Source organism: Oncorhynchus clarkii, chromosome 13 (genome assembly GCF_045791955.1).
Source record: "Oncorhynchus clarkii lewisi isolate Uvic-CL-2024 chromosome 13, UVic_Ocla_1.0, whole genome shotgun sequence".
In the NCBI taxonomy this organism is placed as follows: Eukaryota; Metazoa; Chordata; class Actinopteri; order Salmoniformes; family Salmonidae; genus Oncorhynchus; species Oncorhynchus clarkii.
This window is the reverse complement of record NC_092159.1, coordinates 65,483,069-65,507,068: the sequence shown is the minus strand read 5'-3', so window position 1 is coordinate 65,507,068 and position 24,000 is coordinate 65,483,069. Positions and strand designations below refer to the sequence as shown.

The window sequence follows — 24,000 nt, the reverse complement described above, 5'->3', positions numbered from 1 at the left end:
ACCACACACACACACACACACACACACACACACACACACACACACACACACAAACACACACACACGTTAAAACACACGTTAACACACACATGCTAGGGCCAGAGTGATGGTGTTTGGTCAGTAGTGTTGAAGATCTAACCTCAGGCTGCCTCATGGATCCATCCCCATTGTTTCATCCTCATGGTTCCATCATCATGGTTCCATTCCCTTGGTACCACCCTCATGGTTCCATCCTCATGGTTCCATCCTCATGGTTCCACCCTCATGGTTCCATTCTCATGGTTCCGTTCTCATGGTTCCACCCTCATGGTTGCATTCTCATGGTTCCATTCCCATGGTTCCACCCTCATGGTTCCATTATCATGGTTCCATTCTCATGGTTCCATTCTCATGGTTCCTTCCTCATGTTAAGGAGACTGTGGAAAAGGCAATAGAGATGGTTCTGTGGTAAGGAGGGGCCAGTACTGTTGTTGTTGTTGTTGTTGTTGTTGTTGTTGTTGGGGGTGGGGGATAGACAACAACGTGACCACCGTGCGGAGGAGGAGCTTATCAATAAATACATCAATAAATAAAACAAAGCATCATCAATAATTTAATCAGTTAAAGGGGCTCGTCTGTACAGTGTGTCAACAGGGTGTGTGTGTGTGTGTGTGTGTGTGTGTGTGTGTTCTGCCAGTGACAGTATAACTAATCCTCAGCAACCACAGAGCCGTCAGACAGAGAGCAGACAGACGGAGAGAAGCATTAAGCCTAATTTACAACTTCCTCTTCAAATCCAACGTCCTCTCCAGTCCGTGTCCTCATCGCTAACTGACTGGACACATTCTGTTCTAATGGACCTAGAGGATGGTGTAGACTGGCTGACTGGCTGACTGGGTGACTGGCTGACTGACTGGCTGACTGACTGACTGGCTGACTGGCTGACTGGCTGACTGACTGGCTGGCTGACTGGCTGACTGGCTGACTGACTGGCTGACTGACTGGGTGACTGGCTGACTGACTGGGTGACTGGCTGACTGACTGGCTGACTGACTGACTGGCTGACTGGCTGACTGGCTGACTGACTGGCTGACTGACTGGGTGACTGGCTGACTGACTGGCTGACTGACTGACTGGCTGACTGGCTGACTGGCTGACTGACTGACTGGCTGACTGGCTGACTGGCTGACTGACTGGCTGACTGACTGGCTGACTGGCTGACTGACTGACTGGCTGACTGAGTGAGTGACTGAGTGAGTGACTGAGTGAGTGACTGAGTGAGTGACTGAGTGAGTGAGTGAGTGAGTGACTGAGTGAGTGAGTGAGTGAGTGAGTGACTGGCTGCATAAATACACTTCATATCAACATCAACATGAATATTAAAGGTAATCTGTGATGCATCAACGTGGCTGAAACTAGCAGGGGGGGGGGTCTGGACATCAGCTGTTGTACATTCATGGTGGGGGGGGGGGGGGGGGGGGGGGGGGGGCGAGTGCTGTCCTGCCATGCCCCACCAGGCTGGGGTCAGAGGTCATGGCAGGGTCAGGGGTGGTAATCGTCTACAACAGGACACACTTTCCCTTTTCCACCCAGGGGTTGTTCTTCATGAGCTCAGGGTTCAGGAAGGGGTCCTCAGGTACCCCGTCCTCGATCCACTTCACCATGCTGAGGAGAGACAGAGGTACTGGTAACACACACGCACATCTCCAGGGAGAGAGGGAGAGAGAGAGAGGGAGAGAGAGAAACAGAGAGAGAGAGAAACAGAGAGAGAGAGAGAGAGAAACAGAGAGAGAGAAGAGAGAGAGAGAGAAACAGAGAGAGATAAACAGAGAGAGAGAGAGAGAGAAACAGAGAGAGAGAAGAGAGAGAGAGAGAAACAGAGAGAAACAGAGAGAGAAACAGAGAGAGAGAGAGAAACAGAGAGAGAGATACACAGAGAGAGAGATAAACAGAGAGAGAGAGAGAGAGAAACAGAGAGAGAGAAGAGAGAGAGAGAGAAACAGAGAGAGAGAGAGAGACAGAGAGAGAGAGAGAGAGAGAGAGAGAGAGAGAGAGAGAGAAACAGAGAGAGAGAGAAACAGAGAGAGAGATAAACAGAGAGAAACAGAGAGAGAGAGAAACAGAGAGATCTCATCTCATTATAATGACCAGTCAGTTGTGTTGTCCATCTCATTATAATGACCAGTCAGTTGTGTTATCCATCTCATTATAATGACCAGTCAGTTGTGTTATCCATCTCATTGTAATGCCATGTACCAGTCAGTTGTGTTATCCATCTCATTGTAATGCAATGTACCAGTCAGTTGTGTTATCCATCTCATTATAATGCCATGTACCAGTCAGTTGTGTTATCCATCTCATTATAATGAGCAGTCTGTTGTGTAGCTGTTAGAGGTAGAGGTGTGTATCAGTCTGTTGTGTAGCTGTTAGAGGTAGAGGTGTGTATCAGTCTGTTGTGTAGCTGGTAGAGGTAGAGGTGTGTATCAGTCTGTTGTGTAGCTGTTAGAGGTAGAGGTGTGTATCAGTCTGTTGTGTAGCTGGTAGAGGTGTGTATCAGTCTGTTGTGTAGCTGGTAGAGGTAGAGGTGTGTATCAGTCTGTTGTGTAGCTGTTAGAGGTAGAGGTGTGTATCAGTCTGTTGTGTAGCTGGTAGAGGTAGAGGTGTGTATCAGTCTGTTGTGTAGCTGGTAGAGGTGTGTATCAGTCTGTTGTGTAGCTGGTAGAGGTAGAGGTGTGTATCAGTCTGTTGTGTAGCTGGTAGAGGTGTGTATCAGTCTGTTGTGTAGCTGGTAGAGGTGTGTATCAGTCTGTTGTGTAGCTGGTAGAGGTAGAGGTGTGTATCAGTCTGTTGTGTAGCTGGTAGAGGTGTGTATCAGTCTGTTGTGTAGCTGGTAGAGGTAGAGGTGTGTATCAGTCTGTTGTGTAGCTGGTAGAGGTAGAGGTGTGTATCAGTCTGTTGTGTAGCTGGTAGAGGTGTATATCAGTCTGTTGTGTAGCTGGTAGAGGTGTGTATCAGTCTGTTGTGTAGCTGGTAGAGGTAGAGGTGTGTATCAGTCTGTTGTGTAGCTGGTAGAGGTGTGTATCAGTCTGTTGTGTAGCTGGTAGAGGTAGAGGTGTGTATCCGTCTGTTGTGTAGCTGGTAGAGGTAGAGGTGTGTATCAGTCTGTTGTGTAGCTGGTAGAGGTAGAGGTGTGTATCAGTCTGTTGTGTAGCTGGTAGAGGTAGAGGTGTGTATCAGTCTGTTGTGTAGCTGGTAGAGGTAGAGGTGTGTATCAGTCTGTTGTGTAGCTGGTAGAGGTAGAGGTGTGTATCAGTCTGTTGTGTAGCTGGTAGAGGTGTGTATCAGTCTGTTGTGTAGCTGGTAGAGGTAGAGGTGTGTATCAATCTGTTGTGTAGCTGGTAGAGGTAGAGGTGTGTATCAGTCTGTTGTGTAGCTGGTAGAGGTAGAGGTGTGTATCAGTCTGTTGTGTAGCTGGTAGAGGTGGAGGTGTGTATCAGTCTGTTGTGTAGCTGGTAGAGGTGTGTATCAGTCTGTTGTGTAGCTGGTAGAGGTGTGTATCAGTCTGTTGTGTAGCTGGTAGAGGTGTGTATCAGTCTGTTGTGTAGCTGGTAGAGGTAGAGGTGTGTATCAGTCTGTTGTGTAGCTGGTAGAGGTAGAGGTGTGTATCAGTCTGTTGTGTAGCTGGTAGAGGTAGAGGTGTGTATCAGTCTGTTGTGTAGCTGGTAGAGGTGTGTATCAGTCTGTTGTGTAGCTGGTAGAGGTAGAGGTGTGTATCAGTCTGTTGTGTAGCTGGTAGAGGTGTGTATCAGTCTGTTGTGTAGCTGGTAGAGGTGTGTATCAGTCTGTTGTGTATCAGTCTGTTGTGCAAATCATCAAATCAAATCAAATTTTATTTGTCACATACACATGGTTAGCAGATGTTAATGCGAGTGTAGCGAAATGCTTGTGAAGCTGGTAGAGGTGTGTAGAGGTGTGTATCAGTCTGTTGTGTAGCTGGTAGAGGTGTGTATCAGTCTGTTGTGTAGCTGGTAGAGGTAGAGGTGTGTATCAGTCTGTTGTGTAGCTGGTAGAGGTGTGTATCAGTCTGTTGTGTAGCTGGTAGAGGTGTGTATCAGTCTGTTGTGTAGCTGGTAGAGGTGTGTATCAGTCTGTTGTGTAGCTGGTAGAGGTGTGTATCAGTCTGTTGTGTAGCTGGTAGAGGTGTGTATCAGTCTGTTGTGTAGCTGGTAGAGGTGTGTATCAGTCTGTTGTGTAGCTGGTAGAGGTGTGTATCAGTCTGTTGTGTAGCTGGTAGAGGTGTGTATCAGTCTGTTGTGTAGCTGGTAGAGGTGTGTATCAGTCTGTTGTGTAGCTGGTAGAGGTGTGTATCAGTCTGTTGTGTAGCTGGTAGAGGTAGAGGTGTGTATCAATCTGTTGTGTAGCTGGTAGAGGAGTGTATCAGTCTGTTGTGTAGCTGGTAGAGGTGTGTATCAGTCTGTTGTGTAGCTGGTAGAGGTGTGTATCAGTCTGTTGTGTAGCTGGTAGAGGTAGAGGTGTGTGTTTCTCAGCTGATGCTGTTCTCTCAGTTCACTAACACATAATGGTGACTGTCTACACTACAATACACTGTCCACGGGGACTGGTGAGACGAGCCACACACACACACACACACACACACACACACACACACACACACACACACACACACACACACGTCTCTCATTCTCACTCACACAGTGTTCATCTGTGTTGTCCTTAAATGGCCTTAGGAGGGGAGGCTTCCTCACTTCAGACACTGTGTGTGTGTGTGTGTGTGTGTGTGTGTGTGTGTGTGTGTGTGTGTGTGTGTGTGTGTGTGTGTGTGTGTGTGTGTGTGTGTGTGTGTGTGTGTGTGTTTGTGTGTGGTGGAGGGGTCCCTGTGGTCCAGTTATAATGGATTAGATTGGCCGGGGAATACCAGACTTCAGCTCTAACAACACCTCTATGTAGCCTCTCCCCTCGATCTCACCTCCTCTCCTCTCCTCTCCTCTCCCCTCGATCTGACCTCTCTTCTCCTCTCCTCTCTCCTCGATCTCACCTCCTCTCCTCTCCTCTCCTCTCCCCTCGATCTCTCCTCTCCTCTCCTCTTCTCTTCTCTCCTCTCCTCTCCTCTCCCCTCGATCTCACCCCTCTCCTCTCCTCTCCTCTCCTCTCTACTACTCCCTACCCTCCTCTACCTCCCTCTCCTCTCCTCTCCTCTCCTCTCCTCTCCTCTCCTCTCCTCTCCTCTCCTCTCCTCTCCTCTCCCCTCGATCTCACCCCTCTCCTCTCCTGTCCTCTCCTCTCTACTACTCCCTACCCTCCTCTACCTCCCTCTCCTCTCCTCTCCTCTCCTCTCCTCTCCTCTCCTCTCCTCTCTACCTCTACCAACCTCCCCTCTATAACTCCTCCCTACCCTCCTCTACCTCCCTTCCTCTCCTCTCTCTTGCTCTACTTCTTCCTCCCCTCTCCCCTTCCTTCCTCTCCTCTCTACCTCCCTCACCTCTATAGCACCTCTCTACCCTCCCTCCCCCATATCACCTCCCATAAACCTGTCCCAGTGGACAACAAGATGAGACAGGAGGCATGGAGTGAGAGGAGAGGAATGTTGGTCCTCTGGGACTGTTAAAGTGTTTAATAGAGTCAGGGTTGAATAGGAGATGACTGTTATTAATATAATGTTGTTACCAGGGCTGTGTTATTAATATAATGTTGTTACCAGAGCTGTGTTATTAATAGAATGTTGGTACTAGGGCTGTGTTATTAATATAATGTTGTTACTAGGGCTGTGTTATTAATAGAATGTTGTTACTAAGGCTGTGTTATTAATATAATGTTGTTACCAGGGCTGTGTTGTTAATAGAATGTTGTTACCAGGGCTGTGTTATTAATAGAATGGTGTTACTAAGGCTGTGTTATTAATATAATGTTGTTACTAGGGCTGTGTTATTAATAGAATGTTGTTACAAGGGCTGTGTCATTAATAGAATGTTGTTACTAGGGCTGTGTTATTAATAGAATGTTGTTACCAGGGCTGTGTTATTAATAGAATGTTGTTACTAGTGCTGTGTTATTAATAGAATGTTGTTACTAGGGCTGTGTTATTAATAGAATGTTGTTACTAGGGCTGTGTTATTAATAGAATGTTGTTACTAGGGCTGTGTTATTAATAGAATGTTGTTACCAGGGATGTGTTATTAATATAATGTTGTTATTAAGGCTGTGTTATTAATAGAATGTTGTTACTAGGGCTGTGTTATTATTAATATAATGTTGTTACCAGGGCTGTGTTATTAATAGAATGGTGTTACTAGGGCTGTGTTATTAATAGAATGTTGTTACTAGGGCTGTGTTATTAATAGAATGTTGTTACTAGGGCTGTGTTATTAATAGAATGTTGTTACTAGGGCTGTGTTATTAATAGAATGTTGTTACCAGGGATGTGTTATTAATATAATGTTGTTATTAAGGCTGTGTTATTAATAGAATGTTGTTACCAGGGCTGTGTTATTAATAGAATGTTGTTACTAGGGCTGTGTTATTAATAGAATGTTGTTACTAGGGCTATGTTATTAATAGAATGTTGTTACTAAGGCTGTGTTATTAATAGAATGTTGTTACTAGTGCTGTGTTATTAATAGAATGTTGTTACTAGGGCTGTGTTATTAATAGAATGTTGTTACTAGGGCTGTGTTATTAATAGAATGTTGTTACTAGGGCTGTGTTATTAATAGAATGTTGTTACCAGGGATGTGTTATTAATATAATGTTGTTATTAAGGCTGTGTTATTAATAGAATGTTGTTACTAGGGCTGTGTTATTATTAATATAATGTTGTTACCAGGGCTGTGTTATTAATAGAATGGTGTTACTAGGGCTGTGTTATTAATAGAATGTTGTTACTAGGGCTGTGTTATTAATAGAATGTTGTTACTAGGGCTGTGTTATTAATAGAATGTTGTTACTAGGGCTGTGTTATTAATAGAATGTTGTTACCAGGGATGTGTTATTAATATAATGTTGTTATTAAGGCTGTGTTATTAATAGAATGTTGTTACCAGGGCTGTGTTATTAATAGAATGTTGTTACTAGGGCTGTGTTATTAATAGAATGTTGTTACTAGGGCTATGTTATTAATAGAATGTTGTTACTAAGGATGTGTTATTAATAGAATGTTGTTACTAGGGCTGTGTTGTTAATATAATGTTGTTACTAGGGCTGTGTTATTAATATCATCTTGTTACTAAGGCTGTGTTGTTAATAGAATGTTGTTACAAGGGCTGTGTTATTAATAGAATGTTGTTACTAGGGCTGTGTTATTAATATAATGTTGTTACTAGGGCTGTGTTATTAATAGAATGTTGTTACCAGGGCTGTGTTATTAATAGAATGTTGTTACTAGGGCTGTGTTATTAATATAATGTTGTTACTAGGGCTGTGTTATTAATAGAATGTTGTTACCAGGGCTGTGTTATTAATAGAATGTTGTTACTAGGGCTGTGTTTTTTTTTAGTTAAAGCAGCAGCAAATATATATACTATATATATCTATATATTTACGCCCATCTCTGTGAACTAATTCATTGTGGAGGCCTCGACTAAAATGCTAATTTATGTTTGATCCATAAATGTGGTTGGAGGCTCCATATGGACGATGTGACGCAACGAGGAGCCTCCAGAGGCGTCCAGACAGAGGACAAATCCAGATCCGTACCGCATCGCCATTTGCCTCCACAAATGTCGTAACAATGCATTGACACGATTGTCAATGTAAATCCTGTATAATCACAAACTCACTTCCTTGACGACTGCCTTGACAACAGCTCTCTCTCTCTCTCTCTCTCTCTCTCTCTCTCTCTCTCTCTGTGTCTCTCTCCCCTCTCTTTCTCTCTCTCTCCCTCTCTCTCTCTTTCTCTCTCTGTCTCTCTCTCTCTCTCTCTCTCTCTCTCTCTCTCATCATTTCTAATCTACAATGTTTGTTTGGTTATGGTAATTTCTGTTAATACAATACATCGTTATTCCAGTATTACCGTTCTCATTGTCGGCGTGGACACGTTGTTTGCGGAGCTACACTTGTGAGAAAAAAAAGTGTGGGTTTATTTCATTCCATTTCCCGAGTTTTGTCAATTCAATTTGAGTCAATTGTCTTTTGTTTGGAGCGTTGCTGTCAATGTTGAGTTTCTATAGAGACGTTCTATCACTGGGAGTTCTAGAGTTCTATCACTGGGAGTTCTAGAGTTCTATCACTGGGAGTTCTAGAGTTCTATCACTGGGAGTTCTAGAGTTCTATCACTGGGAGTTCTAGAGTTCTATCACTGGGAGTTCTAGAGTTCTATCACTGGGAGTTCTAGAGTTCTATCAGCTAGAAGTCTCTCCTTTACTTCTATAGAGACATTATATCACTGAGAATTCTCTCCTTTACTTCTATAGAGACGTTCTATCACTGGGAGTTCTAGAGTTCTATCACTGAGAGTTCTAGAGTTCTATCACTGAGAATTCTCTCCTTTACTTCTATAGAGACATTCTATCACTGGGAGTTCTAGAGTTCTATCACTGAGAGTTCTAGAGTTCTATCAGCTAGAAGTCTCTCCTTTACTTCTATAGAGACATTATATCACTGAGAATTCTCTCCTTTACTTCTATAGAGACGTTCTATCACTGGGAGTTCTAGAGTTCTATCAGCTAGAAGTCTCTCCTTTACTTCTATAGAGACATTCTATCACTGGGAATTCTAGAGTTCTATCACTGAGAATTCTCTCCTTTACTTCTATAGAGACATTCTATCACTGAGAATTATAGAGTTCTATCACTGAGAATTCTCTCCTTTACTTCTATAGAGACATTATATTACTGAGAATTCCAGAGTTCTATCACTGAGAATTCTAGAGTTCTATCACTGAGAATTGTAGTTCTATCACTGAGAATTCTAGAGTTCTATCACTGAGAATTCTCTCCTTTACTTCTATAGAGACATTCTATCACTGAGAATTCTAGAGTTCTATCACTGAGAATTCTCTCCTTTACTTCTATAGAGACATTCTATCACTGAGAATTATAGAGTTCTATCACTTAGAATTCTCTCCTTTACTTCTATAGAGACATTCTATTACTGAGAATTCCAGAGTTCTATCACTGAGAATTCTAGAGTTCAATCACTGAGAATTGTAGAGTTCTATCACTGAGAATTCTAGAGTTCTATCACTGAGAATTATCTCCTTTACTTCTATAGAGACATTCTATCACTGAGAATTCTAGAGTTCTATCAGCTAGAAGTCTCTCCTTTACTTCTATAGAGACGTTCTATCACGAGAGTTCTACAGTTCTATCACTGAGAGTTCTAGAGTTCTATCAGCTAGACACGCACCTGATTACACATAGAAGTATATATGCCTATAAGCTACCTGTCCTGCATTCAAATGTAGGTATATAAATGTGTCCATTTGGGAGATCTCTTTCTGATTGGCTTAAAGGGGACCGAGAGACTGAAAAACAGCTTCTATCTCAAGGCCATCAGACTGTTAAACAGCCACCACTAACATTGAGTGGCTGCTGCCAACATACTGACTCAACTCTTTAATAACTTTAATAATGGAAAAATGTATGTAATAAATGTATCACTAGTCACTTTAAACAATGCCACGTTATATACTGTTTACATGCCCTGCATTACTCATCTCATATGTATATACTGTACTCGATACCATCTACTGCATCTTGCCTATGCCGTTCTGTACCATCACTCATTCATATATCTTTATGTACATATTCTTTATCCCTTTACACTTGTGTGTATAAGGTAGTAGTTGTGAAATTGTTAGATTACTTGTAGATATTAATGCATTGTCGGAACTAGAAGCACAAGCATTTCGCTACACTCGCATTAACATCTGCTAACCATGTGTATGTGACCAATAACATCTGCTAACCATGTGACCATTAACATCTGCTAGCCATGTGACCATTAACACCTGCTAACCATGCGACCATTAACATCTGCTAGCCATGTGACCATTAACATCTGCTAACCATGTGACCATTAACATCTGCTAACCATGTGACCATTAACATCTGCTAACCATGTGACCATTAACATCTGCTAACCATGTGACCATTAACATCTGCTAACCCTGTGACCATTAACATCTGCTAACCATGTGACCATTAACATCTGCTAACCATGTGACCATTAACATCTGCTAACCATGTCACCAATAACATCTGATAACCATGTGACCAATAACATCTGCTAACCATGTGACCAATAACATCTGCTAACCATGTGACCATTAACATCTGATAACCATGTGACCAATAATATCTGCTAACCATGTGACCATTAACATCTGCTAACCATGTGACCATTAACATCTGCTAACCATGTGACCATTAACATCTGCTAACCATGTGACCATTAACATCTGCTAACCATGTGACCATTAACATCTGCTAACCATGTGACCATTAACATCTGCTAACCATGTGACCATTAACATCTGCTAACCATGTGACCATTAACATCTGCTAACCATGTGACCATTAACATCTGCTAACCATGTGACTGTGACAAGTAAAATTGGATTTGTTTTTAAATCTCCACCACTAATAAACTGTGGAGCTTCTCAAAGTAAATGTTTTCTTCACCTCAAAACAGCAAGTAAACAAAGTATTTTTTTTATTTTTTACATCCGTTGAGAGTTACAAATAGTTCCTCAATGTATTTGCAAAAAATCCTTCCAGCTCTCTCCCTTTCGATAACCACTCAGAGTGAAAGAGAAGCCTTTCATGCTCTGATCCAGTGGAAACATCATAAAATAGCCCTACCTGATTACTTCTTATCAGTGGTTGACTTGGACTGGAATAGGTTCCGGAACTCATTTTGGGTTCCGGAACTGTTTTATATTTAGTTGCAGGAGCTCCACAATACTTTTGAGATAATATTCTATAAGAGGAAGAGGAGCTCGAGCAGTAGATCATTTGAGGTGAAGGTACTCAGCTCCTGGCCAAGTCAAGCACGGCTTCTTATCCATTACTCAACTAGCCGACAGCTGTGTCTGGAAACTCTGAAGACCCAGAATATTTTATACAGTGTTATACGTTTACTTGTCCCCGACTCAAGTTAATGGTTGATACAATATGTCAAGTTCGTTGCAGACAGGCCATATGAAGCCAATGTGATTTATAGAATATTTATTTTTTTATCGGGATATTTTCTACCTGCAGGTTGCAATGTTTTTATTTGTTGGCTTTATGTAGACTATTTTTTTCACCATAGTTGGCAATAGAAGTTACTTTTTTAGATTAGTATAATTTTAATTTAGATTTGGATATCATTTTGATTTTCCACATTACAATATATTTTGACATATGAAGACATTATTATAAATGAAATTAAACTTTTCCACAGAAATGTGTGAAAACCATAACTGGCATGCAGATGGGTAGAAACGGTAAGGTCATTCAACATGAGAAAAGTTGCCGACTGCTAACCTATTACCGGCAACTTCAGGAGAGTAATGACAGAATCTGCTGACGCCAGCAGGAGTGGGAGGAGAATAATCGGGTCAGGTCAAGGTTGTTTTTCTTTCTTCTGGTTATCTAGATCTCTGGCTCCTTCTTGAGTAATTTGTGTCTTATTTCAGTGAACATTAAGTTTAAAGTATCAGAGAAGCTCAATGCATGTAGGTGATTTTTTTTAACACATAGGGTGTGTCTATAAATGGAAAAATACACATTTTAAAAATGTCAACCAATCGACTGGACAAAAGAACAGAAGACTTTCGGTCGACCAAGATTTTTTTAAATCGTAGTAGTGTAGTAGTGTAGTTGTAGTAGTGGTAGTAGTAGTAGTGTAGTAGTAGTAGCAGTGTAGTAGTGTAGTAGTAGTAGTGTAGTAGTAGTAGCAGTGTAGTGTAGTAGTAGTGTTGTTGTAGTAGTGTAGTAGTAGCAGTGTAGTAGTGTATTGGTGTAGCAGTGTAGTAGTAGTGTAGTAGTAGTAGTAGCAGTGTAGTGTAGTGTAGTGTAGTGTAGTAGTAGCAGTGTAGTAGTGCATTAGTGTAGCAGTGTAGTAGTAGTGGTGTAGTAGTAGTAGTGTAGCAGTGTAGTAGTAGTAGTAGTAGTAGTGTGGTGGTAGTGTAGTAGTGTAGTAGTAGTGTAGTAGTGTAGTGGTGTAGTAATAGTGTAGTAGTAGTGTAGTAGTAGTTGACTTACTCAGTGACTGTCTTGGAGGACTTCTCTCTCTTGAAAGCCAGTTGGTATTTCAGACTCTCCACTTCCTTCTTCATCTGGGGCAGATCCATCTCATCCATGACTGCTGATTGGCTGGGGGAGGTTACCCTGGCAACCTGGGGGTAGTAAGTAAGTAAGTCAAGTTAGTATTCTGAACCAGAACGGCTCATAGAAGCAAATAAAATGTTATTGATCAACAGGCGCCGAATACAACAGGTGTAAACCTTACAGTGAAATACTTTCTTACGAGCCCCTAACCAACAATGCAGTTTAAAAAATATATATATAATAAATACGAATAAGAATGAGAAATAAAAGTAACAAGTAATTAAAGAGCAACAGTAAAATAACAATCGTAGAGACTATATACAGGGGGGTACCGGTACAGAGTCAATGTGCGGGGGCACCGGTTCGTCGAGGTAATTGAGGTAGTATGTACATGTAGGTAGAGTTATTAAAGTGACTATAGATGATAACAACAGAGAGTAGCAGTGGTGTGTAAAAGAGGGGGAGGAGGGAGGACAGGCAATGTGAATAGTCTGGGTAGCCATTTGATTAGCTGTTCAGGAGTCTTATGGCTTTGGGGGTAAGAGCTGTTTAGAAGCCTCTTGGACCTGGACTTGGCGCTCCGGTACCGCTTGCCGTGCAAAACAGAACACAGAAATAGAAAACAGTCTATGACTAGGGTGGCAGGAGTCCTTGACCATTTTTAGGGCCTTCCTCTGACACCACCTGGTGTAGAGGTCCTGGATGGCAGGCAGCTTGGCCCCAGTGATTTACTGGGCCGTATGCACTACCCTCTGTAGTGCCTTGCAGTCGAGGGGCCAAGCAGTTGCCATACCAGGCAGTGATGCAATCAGTCAGGATGCTCTCGATGGTGCAGCTGTAGAACCTTTAGAGGATCTGAGGACCAATGCCAAATCTTTTCAGTCTCCTTAGGGGTAATAGGTTTTGTTGTGCCCTCTTCACGACTGTCTTGGTGTGCTTGGAGTACTACTACTGCCCACCAGTACTACTACTACTACTACTGGTGCTACTACTACTGCTACTACGACTACTACACTACTACTACTACTACTGGTGCTACTACTACTACTACTACTACTACTACTACTACACTACTACTACTACTGCTACTACGACTACTACACTACTACTACTACTACTGGTGCTACTACTACTACTACTACTACTACTACTACTACTACACTACTACTACTACTACTACTACTGCTACTACTACTACTACTACTACTACTACTACTACTACTGGTGCTACTACTGCTACTACTACTACTACTACTACACTACTACTACTACTACTACTACTACTACTACTACTGCTACTACTACTACTACTACTACTACTACTACACTACTACTACTACTGGTGCTACTACTGCTACTACTACTACTACTACTACACTACTACTACTACTACTACTACTACTACTACTACACTACTACTACTACTACTATTGCTACTACTACACTACTACTACGCAACTATTACTACTACTACTACTACTACTACTACTACTACTACTGCTACTACTACTACTACACTTCTACTACACTACTACTACTACTACACTACTGCTAGTACTACTACACTACTACTACTACTACTATTGCTACTACTACACTACTACTACGCAACTATTACTACTACTACTACTACTACTACTACACTTCTACTACACTACTACTACTACTATACTACTGCTACTACTACTACTACACTACTGCTACTACTACTACTACTACTACTACTACTACTACTACTGCTACTACTACTACTACACTTCTACTACACTACTACTACTACTACACTACTGCTAGTACTACTACTACTACTACACTACTACTACTACACTACTACTACTACTACTACTACACTACTACTACTACTACTAGTAGTACTACACTACTACTACTACTACTACTACACTACTACTACACTACTACTACTACTACTACACTATTACTACTACACTACTACTACTACTACTACTACTACTACTACCACTAGTAGTACTACTGGTGTATTGTTAATTAACATTGCCTGTCTCCTCTACTCTCCTCCCTCTCTCACTCCAGTAGACAGGATGGCTGGGCTGAGGACTGATGCTGCTGAGGAGAGTAAGGGTGTTTGCCAGAGATATAGTTTCTGGTTTCACCGTGGGATTCTCCTGAGATGCTGGGAGGATACTTTTCTCTATCTTTCCTCTCTCTCTTCATCTCTCTACTAATGATTCTCTCTCTCTATCTCTCCCTCTCCTAACCTAATGGTGCTCTCTCTCCCCCTCTTCAACTGTCTCTCTCTCTTCTCATTCATCTCCCTCTGCTTCTCTCTCTCTATCTCTCCCTCTCCTAACCTAATGGTGCTCTCTCTCCCCCTCTTCAACTCTCTCTTCTCTCTCCTCATTCATCTCCCTCTGCTTCTCTCTCTATCTCTCCCTCTCCTAACTAATGGCTCTCTCTCTTCCCCTCTTCAACTGTCTCTCTCTCTTCTCATTCATCTCCCTCTGCTTCTCTCTCTATCGCTCTCTCTCCTAACCTAATGGCTCTCTCTCTTCCCCTCTTCAACTGTCTCTCTCTCTTCTCATTCATCTCCCTCTGCTTCTCTCTCTATCTCTCTCTCTCCTAACCTAATGGCTCTCTCTCTTCCCCTCTTCAACTGTCTCTCTCTCTTCTCATTCATCTCCCTCTGCTTCTCTCTCTATCTCTATCTCTCCCTCTCCTAACCCAATGGCGCTCTCTCTCCCCCTCTTCAACTCTCTCTCTCCTCATTTATCTCCCTCTGTTCCTCTCTCCATCTCTCCCTCTCACTTTCCTTATTGATCTGAATCCCCCGCTCCATGTCTCTCTCTCCCGCTCTCTCTACCCCCCTCTCTCTACCCCCCCACTCTCTCTCTCTCTTGCTCTCTCTCTCTCAACCCCCCTCTCTCTACCCCCCCCTCTCTCTCTCTCTCTCTCTATATATATATATATATATATATATATTCTGGTACACTCAGCGATGAGTGTGTTCTGCTCTCTGATTCCTAAAAAAAGCTAATTCATTACTCAACACATTACTGACTGTACCCAACACCACTGCGGCTGCCATCTCTCTCTCTCTCTCTTTCTCTGGCAGCAGGCCGTTGGAGGGGTGTAGGAGGAGGAAGAGGATGAGGGGGCTGGGAGAGGAGGAAGAGGAGGCTCAGGGTGTTATGTTGGAGGCTGACTTCCATATGTGGACCATTCTAGCCTACCTGGGTTTCCTAACAGTATCTGGGTTTTCCTCTGTAGCCCTGAACACTCTGCTGTTCATCATACAGGCACGGGAAGTTCTCTGCTCTAACATTCTATACACTCGTGTTGCTAGGCTACAGTTGCTAACACAACAGCAGAGCCCTGGTGTATGTATATTTGGTGTAGGAGAACGATGGGGTTGTCATGTGGTATAATAATAACACTGTCAGCAGAGGCCCCAGACACTGCAGTAAGATGTAGGATGGTTTGGGGGATGTTGGATGGTTTGAGGACGCAGAATGGTTTGGAGGATGTTGGATGGTTTGGGGATGTAGGATGGTTTGGCAGATGTAGGATGGTTTGGGGATGTAGGATGGTTTTGGGGATGTTGGATGGTTTGAGGACGCAGAATGGTTTGGCAGATGTTGGATGGTTTGAGGAAGTTGGATGGTTTGGGGATGTAGGATGGTTTGGGGATGTAGGATGGTTTGGAGGATGTTGGATGGTTTGAGGATGTAGGATGATTTGGAGGATGTAGGATGGTTTGGAGGATGTGGGATGGTTTGGGGGATGTAGGATGGTTTGGGGGATGTTGGATGGTTTGAGGACGCAGAATGGTTTGGAGGATGTAGGATGGTTTGGGGATGTAGGATGGTTTGGAGGATGTAGAATGGTTTGGAGGATGTAGAATGGTTTGGAGGATGTTGGATGGTTTGGGGGATGTAGGATGGTTTGGGGGATGTTGGATGGTTTGGAGGATGTAGGATGGTTTGGAGGATGTAGAATGGTTTGGAGGATGTTGGATGGTTTGGAGGATGTTGGATGGTTTGGAGGATGTAGGATTGTTTGAGGTTGTAGGATGGTTTGGGGGACTTAGGATGGTTTGGAGGATGTTGGATGGTTTGAGGATGCAGAATGGTTTGAGGATGTAGGATGGTTTGAGGAAGTTGGATGGTTTGGAGGATGTTGGATGGTTTGGAGGATGTAGGATTGTTTGAGGTTGTAGGATGGTTTGGGGGACTTAGGATGGTTTGGAGGATGTTGGATGGTTTGAGGATGCAGAATGGTTTGAGGATGTAGGATGGTTTGAGGAAGTTGGATGGTTTGGAGGATGTAGGATGGTTTGAGGAAGTTGGATGGTTTGGGGATGTAGGATGGTTTGGAGGATGTTGGATGGTTTGGAGGATGTAGGATGGTTTGGGGATGTAGGATGGTTTGAGGTTGTAGAATGGTTTGAGGATGCAGAATGGTTTGGAGGATGTTGGATGGTTTGGGGATGTAGGATGGTTTGGAGGATGTTGGATGGTTTGGAGGATGTTGGATGGTTTGGGGATGTAGGATGGTTTGGAGGATGTTGGATGGTTTGAGGATGCAGAATGGTTTGGAGGATGTAGGATGGTTTGGGGATGTAGTATGGTTTGGAGGATGTAGGATGGTTTGGAGGATGTAGGATGGTTTGGAGGATGTAGGATGGTTTGGGGATGTAGGATGGTTTGGAGGATGTAGGATGGTTTGGAGGATGTAGGATGGTTTGGAGGATGTAGGATGGTTTGGAGGATGTTGGATGGTTTGAGGATGCAGAATGGTTTGGAGGATGTTGGATGGTTTGGGGATGTAGGATGGTTTGGAGGATGTAGGATGGTTTGGAGGATGTAGGATGGTTTGGGGGACTTAGGATGGTTTGGGGATGTGGGACTATTTAGGGATGTGGGATGGTTTGGAGGATGGTTGTGGGATGGATGGGGGATGTACGATGGTTTGGGTTTGTGGAACAGTTCTGGGAACATAGGGGTGTTTTGGGAATGTAGGAGGTTTGGGGATGTAAGATGATTTGAGGATGTGGGATGGTTTGGGGATGTGGGATGGTTTGGGGATGTGGGATGATTTCGGGGATGGTTTGGTGATGTAGGGTGGTTTGGGGCTGTGGGATGGTTTGGTGATGTAGGGTGGTTTGGGGATGTGGGATGGTTTGGGGATGTGGGATGGTTTGGTGATGTAGGGTGGTTTGGGGATGTAGGATGGTTTGGGGATGTGGGACGGTTTGGTGATGTAGGGTGGTTTGGGGATGTGGGATGACTGACTCAAAATCATTGGCCACTTTAATAAATGGATAACGAGTCACTTTAATAATGCCACTTTAATAATGTTTACATATTTTACATTACTCATCTCATATGTATATACTGTATTCTATACCATCTGTTTTATCTTGCCTATGCCGCTCGGTCATGGCTCATCCGGGGCGGCAGGGTAGCCTAGTGGTTAGAGCGTTGGACTAGTAACTGGAAGGTTGCAAGTTCAAACCCCCGAGCTGACAAGGTACAAATCTGTCGTTCTGCCCCTGAACAGTTAGTTAACCCACTGTTCCTAGACCAGTTAACCCACTGTTCCTAGACCAGTTAACCCACTGTTCCTAGACCAGTTAACCCACTGTTCCTAGACCAGTTAACCCACAAGACCGTCATTGAAAATAAGAATGTGTTCAGGTTAAATAAAATAAATAATAATATAAATATAAATACATCTAATATATAATATAAATAAATAATAATAAATAAATTAAAAAAGGGTTAAAAAAAAATCTGTTGTGTTTATTGTTAGTTAGATTACTTGTTGGTATTTACTGCACTGTCGGAACTAGAAGCACAAGCATTTAGCATTAACATCTGCTAACTATGTGACCATTAACACCTGCTAACCATGTGACCATTAACATCTGCTAACCATGTGACCATTAACACCTGCTAACCATGTGACCATTAACACCTGCTAACCATGTGACCATTAACACCTGCTAACCATGTGACCATTAACATCTGCTAACCATGTGACCATTAACACCTGCTAACCATGTGACCATTAACATCTGCTAACCATGTGACCATTAACATCTGCTAACCATGTGACCATTAACATCTGCTAACCATGTGACCATTAACACCTGCTAACCATGTGACCATTAACACCTGCTAACCATGTGACCATTAACACCTGCTAACCATGTGACCATTAACATCTGCTGACCATTAACATCTGCTAACCATGTGACCATTAACACCTGCTAACCATGTGACCATTAACACCTGCTAACCATGTGACCATTAACATCTGCTAACCATGTGACCATTAACATCTGCTAACCATGTAACCATTAACACCTGCTAACCATGTGACCATTAACATCTGCTAACCATGTGACCATTAACACCTGCTAACCATGTGACCATTAAAATCTGCTAACCATGTGACCATTAACATCTGCTAACCATGTGACCATTAACATCTGCTAACCATGTGACCATTAACATCTGCTAACCATGTGACCATTAACATCTGCTAACCATGTGACCATTAACATCTGCTAACCATGTGATCATTAACACCTGCTAACCATGTGACCATTAACACCTGCTAACCATGTGACCATTAACATCTGCTAACCATGTGACCATTAACATCTGCTAACCATGTGACCATTAACATCTGCTAACCATGTGACCATTAACATCTGCTAACCATGTGACCATTAACATCTGCTAACCATGTGACCATTAACACCTGCTAACCATGTGACCATTAACATCTGCTAACCATGTGACCATTAACATCTGTTAACCATGTGACCATTAACACATGCTAACCATGTGACCATTAACACCTGCTAACCATGTGACCAATAACATCTGATAAACATGGGAAATATGCAAATGACACTCTTTACAGCATACAGTGTTAAAACGCCCCAAAATGATTTTCTGTGAAACTACAGGTGTTAATGAAATTACACTGGGAAAGTCTAACACTAGTTAAAGAGAGTCCGGTTGACTATAAATCAAGTGTTTTTGTTGTACACTGTCGATGTTGACATGAACTCTACAGAAGAGCTTCCCAAACACCACAGTCCAGTTCCTTCGAGCTTAAGCAGGGGGACACATGTCCAGGCCCGTCTGAAGTTTGCTAGAGAGCATTTGGATGATCCAGAAGAACACCAGATCAAGTAGGACTTTACTTTTCACTGACCAATAGTGTACATGTTACACTGGCCAGAGTTAATTGGACACCATAGATTTTTTTTTTGTTGTTGGTGTGTGTTTGTCCCCACCGAACGACCCGAACTGACTGTCCTGTGTCGATAGTCATGACATCTCTAACGTGAAGGTAATGTCCTATTCTGTCTGATAACTGAGACTAACTATTGGTCTGTCTGGACACAGCAGCAGCCAGGGAGGTTTTAGAGGGTTTAGACAGGGAGAACACACACACCTGCACATACACACATACACACACACACACACACACACACACACACACACACACACACACACACACACACACACACACAGAGGAATAATCATCACGATGTAGCCTGTGAAAATGTTGTATCAATCAATTAAGGATCAATAACGGTCTGAAGGGTGGGGAGGGCAGCCAGGTCACCCGTGATACAGGTCAGTGTTCGACGTCCGTCTGACTGAGGAACGTCGGGATGTGAGGTGGAAACCAGGCCACTAGGGGCAACGGTGAGCTAAATAGGTGAGAAACGGTGAGAAAAGTAGGTTTTTTGTTGTGCTAGAGTGTTGTGGACGAGCTTATTCATCTGCCTCTGAGTCCAAACGTTGCAGGTTCAAATCCATCAACAGAAAGTTTTTTTATGTTTTTTATTTTTTTTACATTTTATTTATTAAGCCCATCCCAAACCTTAACCCTTACCTTAACCATTCAGGGTTAATACCCTGTGTGGATCACTTGGTAGAGCATGGTGCTTGCAATGCCAAGGTTGTGGGTTCAATTTCCTCAGGGGACCAGTAAGAAAACACATATATTCACTACTGTAAATTACTCTGGGTAAATGTTTAAAAAAAAATCTGACTTTGAAATTTGACTTTTGCAATCATTTCTAAATTTGACATCAGAGAAACACGGATGAATGTCGAATTCTGACGTGAAGACTGTGAGAGCGAGTTGGAATCTGTCCCGCGGCCTGATAACTGAAGAGGAACACCGAGAGGCGCTTTCTAACGCTCTAAAGCGGAACATCAGTATCTATCTAACGGGGTCTGGGGAGGAGGAGGAGGCCAGGTGAGGAGGAGGAGGCCAGGTGAGGAGGAGGAGGAGGAGGAGGAGGCCAGGTGAGGAGGAGGAGGAGGCCAGGTGAGGAGGAGGAGGAGGCCAGGTGAGGAGGAGGAGGAGGAGGCCAGGTGAGGAGGAGGAGGAGGAGGCCAGGTGAGGAGGAGGCCAGGTGAGGAGGATGCCAGGTGAGGAGGCCAGGTGAGGAGGAGAAGGAGGAGGCCAGGTGAGGAGGAGGAGGAGGCCAGGTGAGGAGGAGGCCAGGTGAGGAGGAGGAGGAGGCCAGGTGAGGAGGAGGAGGCCAGGTGAGGAGGAGGAGGAGGAGGAGGCCAGGTGAGGAGGAGGAGGCCAGGTGAGGAGGAGGAGGAGGCCAGAGGAGGAGGCCGGAGGAGGAGGAGAAATCCTTGTTTTATGTAACGTCCTCTGTTTCATCCCTCTCTGCTGAGTATGGAGGCGGAAGGAGTGAGAAACTGAAATGGTAATTTCCAACCCAAAGCTCCCCTCGTTCATCGATCGTGTGGATGTTCGTCTGTGAGGTCTGACTCTAAACAACATTCTGTCAGCACATACCATGTCAACACAAAACCCCATCTGATATACAAAGCTGTGAAATTAACACATTAAATCGTCATTTTATGTATCTTTTACTATCCATTTTAATCACACCGCTTACCTCACTGATTTTTGCCGGTGGTAGCTGTTGCTCAGACCGGCTCCGTTTTAGGCTACCGGCGTCGGTATTTCGGTAAGGTGAGACGCGTCCCTCTGTTTCCTAAAATACCGGGAAGTGCCCGGGACTTTTCCGCGTCAAGTGGTTTCTGTTGTGTTCTCACACTGCGCACTACCAGTTCTCTCTCTCCGTCCAAATGGACAACTGGCCAATGTGACGGTTTAAATCCGCAGTCTGAAGTCAATTCTACCGGCGATGACGGGATGTTGAGCACTAGATAGTCAGTACTCTTCCCTTCTCCGGGATTTAGTGGTCGGTCAGTCCGTTACTATAGAGCCGTGGGGTCGGTTTCCAGTTGGGTTGTCGGGCGGTGCTCTCTCTCTCTCTCTGCAGAGGCCGGGAGATGCTGAGGAAGTTACTGTACCGGGGAATGGCGGGGATAAGTCGCAAGCTGGCTGTTCACTCCCTGCTGCTGCTGAGCGGAGCTTCAATGTGTGTGTGTGTGTGTGTGTCCGTGCGTGCGCGCTTAAAAGTGTGTTTCCCCGAGGATGGTTAGTTAGATGAGGCGAGTGAACCAGTCAGGAGAGGAGAGAGCTTGCTCTGTAAACTCTATTTTTGCCTTGTTGACTGTGGAGGGAGAGGAGGGGAGGGGAGGAAGGGGGACGAGAAAGGAGGTGGGAGATAAAGAGCAGGGGAGAGGGAGGGGGCGAGAAAGGAGGGTGGAGAGGGACTGAGGGGGGGATGCGCACATACCCAATCCCTCTTCCCCATCTCTCCAACCTGGTCTCAGAGAATTACGTATTATTCTGTATGTAAATCTGTTTTGGTACTGTATGTAAATCCTAGACACTCTATTTAATATGATATGTTATGTTACTGTATGTAAATCTTAGACACTCTATTTGTCTGATATGTCTCTGATATGTTATGAATTACAAAATGTACAATTGTTGGGAATCAGCAAAAACGTATGATATGTTACGAATTTCCAATTTGTAGTTAAATAAAAATACATAATTGAAAACGTTACCTAGGTGACTAGGTGGCTAACGCTAACGTTATCCAGTTCTAGGAGTTAAGGGTTAGTTAACATGCTAACGTTAGCTAGGTGACTAGGTGGCTAACGCTAACGTTATCCAGTTCTAGGAGTTAAGGGTTAGTTAACATGCTAACGTTAGCATAGGTGACTAGGTGGCTAACGCTAACGTTATCCAGTTCTAGGAGTTAAGGGTTAGTTAACATGCTAACGTTAGCTAGGTGACTAGATGGCTAACGCTAACGTTATCCAGTTCTAGGAGTTAAAGGTTAGTTAACATGCTAACGTTAGCTAGGTGACTAGATGGCTAATGCTAACGTTATCCAGTTCTAGGAGTTAAGGGTTAGGGTTAAGGTTAGGAGGTAGGTTAATTAAAGGGCTTTAGGGTTAGGGAAATGGTTAGCTAACATGCTACCGTTAGCTAGTTCTGGGAGTTAAGGGTTAGGGTTAAGGTTATGAGGTAGATTAAAAGGTTAGGGTTAGAGGAAGAGCTAGCTAACATGCTAACGTTAGCTAATTCTGTGATTTATGGGTTAGGAGGAAGGTTAAATGGTTAGAGGAAGGGTTAGCTAACATGCTAAGTAGTTGAAAAGTAGCAAGTAGGTGCAAAGTTGCTAATTAGCTATAATGCTAAAGTTGTCCGTGATGAGATTCGAACACCCATCCATCCATCCACACAGACATAGCTACCTACCCACCCACCAATCCACCCACACCAACCACCCTCATTAATGTTTGACTGAAGTAACCTTCTATCTTATTAAGTGACCATTCAAAATGTAACATCAGAATTTGAGTGACCCGGGATGTACATTTACAATGCTTCGTCGAGTCTATGAGACCAGTCTGATCTCCCTGCAAACTGTATGTGTGTGTGTGTGGACCCCATTCTTGCCCCCATCGCTACACTGTGGATTTCTGCCCTAATATGGATGGTATCACGAGTCCGCTGCTCGCTGTGCTCCTCTCCAACCGGGCACATCGTTTTAGGTCCAAGGAAAAGAGACCGGATTAATGTTCCTTCTCTAACATCCGATGCTGCTGGGTTTATTAATGAATCTATCCTCATCATAACACCAGTCTACTGGATATAATGAATCTATCCTCATCATAACACCAGTCTACTAGATTTAATGAATCTATCCTCATCATAACACCAGTCTATTAGATATAATGAATCTATCCTCATCATAACACCAGTCTATTAGATATAATGAATCTATCCTCATCATAACACCAGTCTACTGGATATAATGACATAATGAATATATCCTCATCATAACACCAGTCTACTGGATATAATGACATAATGAATATATCCTCATCATAACACCAGTCTACTGGATATAATGAATCTATCCTCATCATAACACCAGTCTACTAGATATAATGACATAATGAATATATCCTCATCATAACACCAGTCTACTGGATATAATGAATCTATCCTCATCATAACACCAGTCTTCTAGATATAATGATATAATGCATCTATCCTCATCATAACACCAGTCTACTGGATATAATGACATAATGAATCTATCCTCATCATAACACCAGTCTATTAGATATAATGAATATATCCTCATCATAACACCAGTCTACTGGATATAATGAATATATCCTCATCATAACACCAGTCTACTGGATATAATGACATAATGAATCTATCCTCATCATAACACCAGTCTATTAGATATAATGAATATATCCTCATCATAACACCAGTCTACTGGATATAATGACATAATGAATATATCCTCATCATAACACCAGTCTACTGGATATAA

General features: G+C 43.2%; 1 protein-coding gene across 1 annotated transcript; it reads right to left on the bottom strand.

The window, feature by feature from the left end:
* Positions 1-1,469: 1,469 nt before the first annotated feature.
* LOC139424113 (guanine nucleotide-binding protein G(I)/G(S)/G(O) subunit gamma-13-like) lies at positions 1,470-21,783 on the bottom strand. The gene is made up of 3 exons (XM_071175810.1): positions 21,178-21,783; positions 12,183-12,316; positions 1,470-1,644 (listed from the first exon to the last, which is right to left on the bottom strand). Exons 2-3 carry the CDS (start codon positions 12,278-12,280, stop codon positions 1,539-1,541), a joined length of 204 nt encoding a protein of 67 aa, XP_071031911.1. The 5' UTR covers positions 12,281-12,316; positions 21,178-21,783; the 3' UTR covers positions 1,470-1,538.
* Between the last annotated feature and the right edge of the window lie 2,217 nt (positions 21,784-24,000).

Bases quoted from the DNA above. Each gene is read 5' to 3' on its own strand.
- LOC139424113 (XM_071175810.1), bottom strand. From the start codon at position 12,280: ATGGATGAGATGGATCTGCCCCAGATGAAGAAGGAAGTGGAGAGTCTG. The intron at 1,645-12,182 runs GTAAGTCAACTA...GTCTCTCCTCAG, and splicing joins TCCTCCAAGACAGTCACTGA to CATGGTGAAGTGGATCGAGG.